Raw genomic sequence first — 11,855 nt, 5'->3', positions numbered from 1 at the left:
TCTGCTTCAGCTACAATCCATCCCGCCCTCTTAGGTTTCAGGAGAGTCTTTAGCTCTTTCATTGTAGGTCAAACCACAATTTACAACTGTAAATCCTACAATAATTAACTGACCTCACAAATACAGACTTCTCACAGACTTGAAGAGAGAAAATTTGTACATAGTTCAGTCATTTACTTTTGCTTTTTGCTCATTAACATGTAAGTAGAAAAAAATCTACTATGTTATATTACAACTTGCAGGAGCTTTTCAATGTAGAAATGTACATTCTGTCCCAAAAACCAAATTCAAACAAAAATTTCTAAGTAACATTTGTATTTTTGATAATTATAGAGGATTCAGAGATATCCGAAAATGAATTTCAGGAAGGGAAAGCAGAACATTCCCATCTCTGTCCAGTTGCTGACCAGTAGGAATTGCTTCTAAAAGTCAGAAAATCCCATTAAGTTTGTCAATAACATCAATTAAACTTACATCAACACTCCAGTATAAATGCACACAATTAGATTCACTCAAAGTGTTGATTCTTCTGAGATTTCATAAAACTGATCCTTAAGTTCACTTTTTGGTATTTTTGTTTGGAATTTAATTTTCAGCATCAAAGTCCAGTTTCCAGTTTTCCAATGACACATCATAGCTTCAAAATAAAAATGCTTATTCCTCTTCCCCTCTAATAAATTTAGCAACATTGCCAAATTTATAATAAAAAAGAAACCACACAGGCAGCTCAGCCAGCATGGTTGAACCTCACTTGGCTTAAACAGATCATATAGGAGTAAAACAGAAATTAAATGTTTTATAGCATGCAGTGTTTTTCAGAGTCTAGGAGCCAGAGCGTTTAACTCAGAGGTTACTGGTCCCAACTAAGAGAAACTTTGACATTCAGTCAACAATAACAGCAAATTAATATTTTAACAGCTTGCATTTTGCAATCATTACACAAATAAAAACGGTGACCTCATGTTGGCTCACAAAAGGGGCAAAGTGTTATTGAACCCAAGAGATTCCAGGAAAACCGTCCTGAGTAATAAATGCCCACTGTAAAATGAGCAGAGCTGTATTTAAGATAAGTATGAACAATACATATTTATGTCTAAATAAATAAGAAGACTGTTTCAGCTCCTCGCTTTATCTTCAAGGTTAACCCAGAAACCGTTGTGAAGAAACCTCCTGTGCCCATTTTCTCACAGCTTGTTTCATAGTTGATCAGATGAGCTTTTATTTATTCTGTTTATTTTTCTCCATCCCAGACATGTGGATTACTCCTGTTCACCAAAGACAAAACACAATCTCTCACTTGAAGATATATGAGACAACTAACCTCAAACAAACACAACAACCGAAGGGAAGAACCCGACCCCGACCCCGACCCCATCCCCATCCCCGACCCCGCGGGGGGAACATGCTGCTGTTTGGTCTTCAGCTATTTGTAGATTTGGAGTCATCACCTGTCAAGCACAAGCTGAAACAGGCTTCGTTTCTCTGCCTGTGGATGGCTGAGAGTTTACTCTAAAGTCCCTGAGGTCAACTTATTCTCAATACTCAGATCCAGTATTCCAGTTCAGTGTCCACTATCATTAAAAGCTGCAGAGTGTCAGCTATCTTACTCTTTAAACGTTTGAGTAAGTGAAGTTTGGAGGTCATGTCAAACAGAAAAATAGTCATTTGTCCTAATCAAAACCAACCCAGAAGCCTCATTCTTGTCTAAGTGAATGTTAAGGTATCTTGGGAAAACTACAACTTAGCAACTTAAAGGAATTGACTGAATTGTTCAATGACTCTAGAAAAATCAGTTCAATTTAAACTGTGAAGAGAAATGTTCTGCATGTAGGATTATTATAAGTAAGTCCCCACTCCCATTTGCAACCAAACTCCAAAACCACCCAAAACCTTAAAGGTGGCAGGTCCAGAAGGAAAAATGTTCTCGTGGTTTTTTGTTGCTTGTGTTTTACTTTACTTGGGTGAACAACATTTAGTTTTCAAAGATGGATGCTGTATTTAAATAAAGAAAACATTTGGGGGCAACACATGCTACCAAGGCAGCAGGAGGCAGGGTTCCAGTCGTCCACAAGGGGGTGCTGTGGACACAAAGACATTTACAAACAAATCAGTTATAAATTAAAAAATAAGACTTGGCAAGTTTTTAAATATGCTCTGTTTTCATTTGATGTTGCACACGATGTAATACAACTGCAGTAAGGTAATTTTATGTCGCGCATTTTCAGCAGCAAGGCAGTTCAAAAAGTGCAGAAGATCTGGCTAAGCAGAACCTAATTTCTGGAATATTTTTCCAAGTCCATTAAAACACAAACATACACAGTTTATCCCCAAATTATTGTCAGATTGATAATTAAAGTCCATCCAGTATTTAACATGCTTATCCTTGCATGGTCAGCTGGTGCCCATCTCAAGCTGTCTGATAATTAAAGTAACAGTTTAATTTTACCAACATTTTGTAAGCTCTAAAATAAGCTCTAAAATAAACCAGACCCTTAATGGTTTGACTGAATCCTTGTGCTTGTATATTGTGTCACGTGCACACAGTCGAGCCTCTGACTGTGTGCACTATGATCCTCAGTATCAGGCTAGTAACATCTGGTATTAAAGCACATGTTAATGATTACACACACTGCAACAGACTTCATCACACACAAAATAAACTCAGCAGGAACTGATGCTGATCCTCACAGACTGTCGATGGTATCAATTATTTTATAGTGAGAAACATGTTAAAAACAAAAATACATTTTCCAGTGGACAAAAAAATACATAATTCTCTGGAGGGAAATGAATTTAAAGGCAAAATGTAAGTAAACATGTCAGCAAATTAAATTCTGCCATGAAACTTGACGGTAATCCAAAGAACATTGTGTTGCCAGCCTGCGTATCTGAAACAGGAGACTCTTAAAATATTTTTTGTTTTAGTTTTATGCAATTGGACCGTTAGATATTTAATATTAATCTCAAGAATTTCCCAAAATGCACATAAGAAATCTAAAAAGCTGAAGGAAAAAAACTTTCAGTAAAATTTAATAGCAAACATTCCCGGATCTAACTGTCCAAATAAATTCACAATGAAATCACATCACATTATCCCCAAAATCCCTAAAATGACATCATGAGACCTAAACTAGACTATTGCAAATGATGATATGGAACTATGTACCTCTGCAATCACAAGTTTACCAGAGAGAAGTCGGGCAAAGACCAGCAGTCCTGGTAAATATTATTTGGGCAGATTAATCCAAACTTGAGCGATCTGGACATCAAAACAGAGGAAGCGCTCGTCTTTAACCTAATCCTAATCCAGCATACCAGGAGAGGAACTGTGAAGTCAGTTTGCTGCAGCTGAACCCAGCCAGCTCAGCATCATAAACTTTACCATAAACTTTACTTTGCATCATGGGGTTTGAGGAAAGAAATAAAGCTGTTGCAGAGGTTGGAAAGAGCAACATGACAAATCTAACAAAAACAACCTGAGAATAAAAAATGGAAAACCAGGTGCTGGTATAAACAGGAAGCTCTATATATCTATTAACAATGCACAATATATTGCCCATTTGTCATGTTTTAACATGTCTTTATGGATCGGGTGTGTAAAACTGGGCCGATATTACAAACCGATGTTTGCTTCTGTTTGGTTTCAGGAAACTGTTAGCATGTGGTATTTGCAGGTTCATGTAACGGTGATGGTGGTACAAGATTGTACGAGTGTTTAACTAAAGCAAAGAAGCAACATAGGTGGTGTGTTTGCTTTTACACTATCAAAAGTGTAAGAAAATCTAACCTAGATATCAGTTATTGGCCTTATTGGTGCTACATCTGTGCTTTCCTAGAGGAATGCAGGAGACCTGCAGACAAGAAGCACCTTATGGAAGTACTTTTAACCAGTAATGGGATAAGATGTCCTAACTTTTTCCTCAGCTGCATATTTGTTTTATGTCATTTATATTATAATTTTATAGAGAAACTTTTCCCCCCGTAGTTTAAAATGTCAGAATACACAATAGTATCTAAAAAAATAATTTCAAAAGACCAGAAAACTGAACAGGGGTCATGTTTTCACAACTAAACCATTTCTAAACTTTGAAGTCGGCTGACAACTGAGATCAGATTCAAAGGTTTGATTATCTGTCTATGCAGGATAAAAGACTCAAATAAGCATGTTCTAATCTTATTAAGGAACAAAGAGCTGGAAACTGCTGAGCACAAAATGTCACATTACTAAATGTAACATTTAGTAATCAGAGTGGAAATAATGCAAACAATCTGGAGACTCTGAGCTCTATTGTTACCACACAGTCTGATGATTAATAATCAATGCACTGATTAAACTAATTGATTTTAAAAGGAGTGTAGAAATTCCTTAAAATCATGTTGACACATTAATTCATTTGTAATCCAGAGGTTGTTCTTCACATCTGTTGGCTGTTTTCTAAATGTTTGCGTCTAGAATGCTAAAGTCCATGAAGCGGTGCAGCCCTCAGTCCAGTCCTGCAGCAGAAGGCACAGACGTTTTCTCTGTGAAGTTTATTGAATTATTTCTGAGGAAAACAGAAAAACCTGCAGTTGGACGTCTTGAACACGACACACAGCAAAAACCTGACTTCATTGGGAACATCTGTTCCCTAATTTTGCGGGTAAGCCACCAACACAGAAAGCTTTATTTAGTTAAAACTGATTATATAATCCGTTAGCAGTGGCTGCTGTGCAGGCAGAATTTAACGTCTCCCTCTAGAGTTACAGTCTTTCACTGCAGAAATGAAGATCTACACATACAGTAGGTCTACTTTTCTTGTTTTCCAAAGACACAGTTGTAAAAACATCAATGCACATTCTGACCCAACAGATTCCACAAACGCTGCTCTGCAAAATATGTGTGGTTTCTCAGGGACCATGTGAGTTAAGAGTTTATCTTTAAGATAGCAAAGCAAACATCCAATTGATACAGTTTCAGTAGGACTTTCTATAAAGGCAGGTTTTCCCCCCAACAGTCTGTTTTAACACAGTCCAACAAGAGTCTTAGCGCTACTTAGCAACATTTAGAGTACAGTCATGTGGACGACTTGGAGTATTTAAAAGTGAGGAATGCTGTTTAGAGAAAATACCACAGCAGGAACTTTTTCATGGCCGTGTAGGTTGCAGGGTTCGTACAGTAGAATAACGACTCTGGAGCTTTAATTTACTTTACTTCCAGCAAATCAAATCACTTAGTGAAGGCTCCGAGTGGGTCAACTGGCCTTAGAGAAGATTTTGATTTGGGATAGAAACTTGCGCTGCACACAGCTGGTTTAATACTCACAGGACTTGGAAATGGAAATTTTTCAATTCTGACTCCGGCCCACCGAGGGACCCAGTCCACTCTACCCCACAGAGAGCTCAACCCTATAACTCTGGCACTGAGCTGAGGAGGGACACCACACTTCACTGTGAACAAGGAAGGGGGGAGATGGGAGACTACGATGAGGAAACTGCATTTCTTGGACAAATCGGTCCTTACTTCTGGCTCACTTTCTTCCTCTTGAACACAGTTTTTGTATCAACCGGATTCAACGGACTTTACATCATCTTTGCAGGAGCAGCTCCAAAACACAGCTGTCTGGTTCCAGATGTCAACCTGACGGAGGAATGGAGAAATGCCATCATTCCCTCCACAACAGTGGGTGATGAAGCAGTTCGCAGCCAGTGCAGCAGATATAATCTGGCTGCGGTTAAAAATCTCTCTGACCAGGGTTATATTCCTGGGAGGGACGTTAATCTCACTAATCTGCCACTAGAAGGATGTTTAGATGGATGGAACTACAGCAAAGAAGTTTACCAGTCCACAATAGTCACTGAGGTCAGTACGAAGGTCCATTTCATGTTGGTTTTCTCATGTCCTGCTGGGTTTTTTAGTTTTGTTTCTAATCTTTGTGTGTCCGCAGTGGAACCTCGTCTGTGACAACCAATGGAAAGTTCCTTTTGCATCTTCAACCCTGTTTGTGGGATATCTGTTTGGCTCTCTAATCTCAGGACAACTTTCTGACAGGTATTTCATCCAATTCAAGAAATCTGTACAACTTTTAACTCTGCAGAGCGTGATTTTCTGTTCAGAACCATTTTATACGTTGTGGCATCAGACACGTGTTAATGGCTGTTGCTTTAAGAAAACTGAGTTCTGATTAAACCACCTAGTGAAGTCTGCTGAAGGTTTCAGATCCGCTGCTGACAAAGACAACAGCGCCATCTTCTGTTGTGGTAAATGCATTTTTAGTCGGGTTATTTGGAGCAATTTTTTTCTTCACGTCACAGAAGAAAAAAATACTACCACATATAATGTGGTAGTATTATATTCATAGGGCCTTCATTTTTTAATATGCTGCCTCCCTATAAAGTAGCAGAGTTAATTTATTTCATTAACTGAGAAACTTGTACATTTTTATTTATCATTACGCACATAGTGATATATTTTAAGATTTTATTTAGTTCATTTTCATCATTTTTACAGGTAATGAAAACTAAAACTGTTCCACAGACAATTGGAATATTTCATAAAACCAATTAAAATGTCTCAACCCAGAAAAATCAGCCAGCTGAGGTACTAAAGAAGCCCAGATTTTGTTCTCAAGAAGAGGGTTGACCCTTATTTAACCCTCAGAGATCTGGCTGCAAGGGTCAAGAGGTCAGCAACCCATGACCTTCCTATTGCAAATACAAAAAGCTGATCATGAGCAATAAAATGGTTCAGGGTTCCAGACAATTTACCAGGTAACAAGCCCAAGTGTTGACATCACAGTTACAATCAGAAACACACACATTGTTTAACAGATTCGTGTTTTATAAGATTGAAGAGTTCAACTCGCGCTAGAAACTAAATTACTTGATGTTGTATTTTCAGTGTGAAAATGTCAGTTTAGCGCTGATGCAGTCCACACCTCTAATTCTTCACTCATGCTACTTGTTTAAATTTTCAACCAGACTTTTTCCTACCACTAAACTTTAACATGGTTTCAAACTGCTCTTTACATAAAGCCAGTTGCTTCAGTCATTACTTGATGGTACATACACTCCTTCAGAAAACTGCCTGCTGAGAAACTGTCATGTTAGCAGTTCTCTCCAGAATTATCTTTCAGAATAGGAAATAGTTTTTCTTTGTAAACACCTGTTCAAAATGTATTTATTTTAATGTATCTCCAAAATATTTCTATATGAACATAACTCTATATGTAGTGTCTTCAAAGAATTTGTATGAACTTTTGGAAATGTAAATCTACTTTCAACTGCATGTCTAGTTTGATAATCATGTACATTAGTGGTTAAAAAAAATAAAAAATGTAGAATATAAACTGGCTTTTTTGAATTTATGCTTCTTATGAGTAATAATTTAACCTTTAACCAGGATAATCCAATAAACATCATGCTGACATTACTTCAAAAAAGACATTTAGTGCAAACTTAGCTTCTTTATTTTGAATTATTGTAGTTGATCTAATTGCTGCAATATGTTTTAAATTCAAAGCTAATGAGATGAACCTGTTGTTGTCCTCCAGGTTTGGAAGGAAGAAAGTTGTCTTCATCTCTCTGGGGGCTCAGTCTCTCTCGGTTCTGCTTCAGTCTTTCTCCCAGTCATGGAGGATTTTCTGTGTCATGTTCCTGTTTGTTGGAGCCTCTCAGATATCCATCTATATCTCTGCATTCGTACTGGGTAAGTAAATATGAACCTATAATACTTGTTTTTCAGTGCATTTTATGCTTTTTCTTTAATCCTCTGATAGGTACGGAGTTGTTGAGTAAAACCATGCGAGTCCTCTTTACAACCCTCGGGGCCTTCCTCTTTTACTGCATCGGCTACATGACTCTTCCTTGGATCGCGTTCGGCATCAGAGACTGGAGAACCCTGCTGGCCGTTCTGTCGGCAACCTCTGTGGTTTACATCCCTTTGTGGTGGTAGGTTTGTCACGGAACGCATCGATTTCTAGAATGATGCTCAAAATGTGATGAATGTTTTAAACTATTTGTTCAGGTTCATCCCAGAGTCGCCTCGGTGGCTGATTACTCAAGGAAGAGTGATGGAGGCAGAGGTCATAGTGAGAGACGCAGCAAGGAGAAACAAAGTTCAGGCACCGTCAGTCATCTTCAAAGAATCAGAGGTGAGATTCGGCTCAGTCCGGTTACAGATGCTGTGAAACCGCAGTGTGTTCTGGTCACGTCCATGTTTAGGGTCGGGGTCAAAGGCCTCTCACATGAAGCCTCATCTCTGGTGTGCTTTTCACAGAAAGAGATTTAAACACAGAGGAAATCACTGAATGAGCGACAAGCCGGGCTGAATTAATAAAATTGTTTGTCACATTAATTTCTTTATTGTTTTGTTGTTTTCTGCTAGTTTAAATGAAAATGGTTCAACTATTCTCCACCAGCTCTAAGAAGGATGTTCACGGATTCCAAAGTTATTTTTAAAGTCAAGTTTTAGGATTTTTATGACCTTCCTGGATACTTCTGCACAGGTAGAATGTGATTCAGGATGTATTTATCTATTATGCTTAGATTCAGTTGGTGCATTTGTAGCAGGACTTGAAAATGTTTGTTCACAGATTTTCTACATCCTGTCAGGTTGAGCCATTGCAGAACAACGGACAAAATATGTGCAAAACATACAAAAGAACTGCGGTGCAAGGGAATATAGATTTAGGGTGAAAAATACACACCATTTTCTATATTAATTTTAAAAACATATATAAATACAGTATTCAAAACTCTTATGTTTGTTGTTAATTAAATTTTTGTGAGTATTATTTCAAAACTAAACGATGTCATCGTTGCCTCACTGCGGGACAAACAAAAACATGCATGATGAATTGGAGATATTTCTTTGCACATGTGTTTAATTTTAGGTTGAGGAAATTCCACCTGGGAAGAAATACACCATGCTGGATGTCCTGAAGTCCAGCAAACTCAGATGCATCACACTGATGTGTCTCCTTTTGTGGTGAGAATAAAAGTTTTTAATTTAAACATTTGATTCTCTGGGGATCAGAAAATGATCATTTATGGATAAATGAGCGAACAATTGTTGTACATAATGAGAAAAATATACATAAATATAGCTATCTGTCCCTTAAAATCTGGATATAACCTTAAATGTAATACTCTCTTTGTCTTTTCAGGATGGCGATAAACATTGGGTATTTTGGTTTATCCCTGAACACTTCTAACCTGAGTGGAAATCCTTTTCTAAACTGTTTTTTATCAGCAATTACTGAAGTACCCGCCTATATAGTTTCTACCTGTCTGCTGAGGAAATGTCCAAGAAGAGTAATTCTGTCAGCCTTCCTGGTTATCGGAGGAGGCGTTCTTCTGCTCATCCAGTTCATCCCTGACAGTAAGACTTCTTAATCTGATTACATTATAGAACATTTTAGGAATAGGAACACTTTGGCTAGATGGTAAAGTTACCAAAAAACTTTCCTTTCAATGTTTAAGATATCGTTCTAATGCTTAAAAGGGGTGTAAAAAGAAAAAAAATATTGTTTTATAAGCTATTTAATCTTTGAAAAGTTGGGTTTTAATTAAAAAAATCACTATTTTATGAAATTTGCATATTCTCTCAAACATCAGATGAAGAATGTGTAAAAATAACTTTCTTCCATCAGCACAGCGATCATGTACTTCAGATTATTTACTCATGTTTAACCTGGGCAACGTTTAGCTTGTTATAACTGACTGTTTTCAAGGTGAAGACCTGTAAAGTTGTGCTGGCTGTGCACATGTGCACGATAAACAGCTGTGTCAGGTAAAACGCTCAGACATTGCGTTCAAACTGATACCTGACTGCTGACTCTGCAACTCAAAGTTTACCAGAAGACGAGAAACGGGTTGATTATGTAAGCGACTCACATTCTGTGTTTAAGGTGATTTCAGCTGAAGTAAAAGTGGCAGCAAACGTAAAATACAAAGTAAAAACTGTAAAGCATGGTTAAAAATGTCCTTTCAACTGTAAAACACAAAAGTTTTCTCCAAAATAGATTGAGTTTATGACCCCAAACACATCTGTTTTCAGAACTTGCTCTCAACAGTTAGTCTTTTTGAGCACCGGATTCATTCTGTGCTCAACTGCATCAGCATAAACTAAACTATTAATCTGTCTTATTCCTCGTAAGCTCTACATTATGTTGCTCTGGCTCTGGAAATGACTGGGAAGTTTGGCTTCACCATGGCCTTCACCATAGTTTACATCTACACTGCTGAGATCTACCCCACTGTGCTCAGGAACGTTGGCATGGGAATGTGCTCCTCTGCAGCTCGCATCGGCAGCATCACCGCTCCGTATGTCGTCTACTTAGGTACTGCCTGCCTCTGGTGATTTCACAAGGCAAAAAGCATCTGACGTACGCCAAATGTTCAATGTCTGACTTATATCCTCATATCTACAGGCACATATAACAAAGTTCTGCCTTACATTCTGATGGGAAGCCTCACCATCGCCTCTTCTGTGGTTAACTTCTTCCTCCCAGAGACGTTCAACAAAGATCTACCAGAAACAGTGGAGCAGATGCAAGAATGCCAGGGGTATTCATTCATTCATTCATTTATTCATTCATTCTGGAGTTTGAATAGAAACTGCAACCAGTTTCATACTTTGTGGGATTTTTTCATTTCTCTGCAAAAATATGTTACGTATAGCTACAATTAAATACAAATAATCTGAAAATTAAACATAAACAATTGTAAAAAACCTTGATTTTTACAGTGTGCCCGTTCTGAGCTTACCTAACGTCTAGATAAGGTGATTGAAGTTATGAGTTATTTCAGAACTTGACCTTGAAGTTGGTTTGCAGTGAAAACAGACAGACTTTCAGATAAGACTTCAAACGGCTTCTCTGTGATAAGAAGACGTCGCTTTGATAACCTAAACCTGGAAATAAAAACAGCACATCGCTGTAACAACATGTTAAAATGTATAAAAAACACAAAATTTAGGGGTTTTTTCTCACTGTCTGACAATAAAATAGTTTTAAATGTTGTCATTTTACATAAGTTAGGATTGTCTTTTTGTTTATCTAAATCCAGAACCTTGAAAGACATTTCCCCATCTTTTTTAAGTTTGAGCGCATTAAACTGATGTACATTTTTTCAACTAATTTTAAAAATATACTCCATGCAGGAAGTACACAGTGTCCAGAACATGATATGAAATGTTTGTACAAATTGGCAAAATACCAGAGAAATGTATGTGCACTTATGAGATTACTGACTTTAATTCTGTCAAATGGCAAGAAATCAGACATAAGAAATATTAATTTTCACTTTGATTTTGAACTGTTACTAATTTTGTATTTCTAAAATACATTTTAGGTTCTGTGGACGATCTGAAAAGAAGAAATATTTTCAAAATGGAGAATCACGCAATCGACCATTTCTACAAGAAAAACCTGAAGTGCAAACATTAAGCCTTTAGATTTAGTTTTATCTTAAGGAAATAAAACTTGCCTTCGTCTCTCAACAGAGATTTGTAAATGAATCTTATAAAATGTCTGCTGGGGATAAAAAAAAGGCAAATACTGATGGTGTGTTTGGTTTATTTTCACTTTTTTTGTCTTTCAGGTGTAATTTCCATATTGTACACATGAATTTTCTCCACTCAAAACCTGATAACTTGACTGGATATTATGAGAGAACAATGTTGTTAATGTTATTTCTTTAGTCCTCCAAGCTCAAATGTTGTTTAATTATTTAGAAAAGTGTATTGTGATCTATGTATTATTTTTGAGATCATCTGAATATTCAAGTCAGATATGACTAAATAGCATAACTTTGTTTTATGGTGGATTTACCAATTTACTTCTTTAAAGCCGTTAGTGTCGCCTGCCTGTTTGTGC

At 37.2% G+C, this 11,855-nt stretch overlaps 1 protein-coding gene across 1 annotated transcript; it reads left to right on the top strand.

Annotated features, from left to right (window-relative positions):
- The first annotated feature begins 5,006 nt into the window (after positions 1–5,006).
- Positions 5,007–11,541, top strand: slc22a5 (solute carrier family 22 member 5). The gene is made up of 10 exons (XM_008426884.3): positions 5,007–5,839; positions 5,925–6,028; positions 7,530–7,684; positions 7,755–7,926; positions 8,003–8,129; positions 8,871–8,965; positions 9,144–9,358; positions 10,137–10,319; positions 10,410–10,545; positions 11,332–11,541. Exons 1-10 carry the CDS (start codon positions 5,450–5,452, stop codon positions 11,432–11,434), a joined length of 1,680 nt encoding a protein of 559 aa, XP_008425106.1. The 5' UTR covers positions 5,007–5,449; the 3' UTR covers positions 11,435–11,541.
- The last annotated feature ends 314 nt before the right edge of the window (positions 11,542–11,855 follow it).

Source organism: Poecilia reticulata, chromosome 14 (genome assembly GCF_904066995.2).
Source record: "Poecilia reticulata chromosome 14, P_reticulata-male-v2, whole genome shotgun sequence".
Lineage (NCBI taxonomy): Eukaryota > Metazoa > Chordata > Actinopteri > Cyprinodontiformes > Poeciliidae > Poecilia > Poecilia reticulata.
The sequence above is the reverse complement of the archived record's forward strand: the minus strand, read 5'-3'. Positions and strand labels throughout refer to the sequence as shown.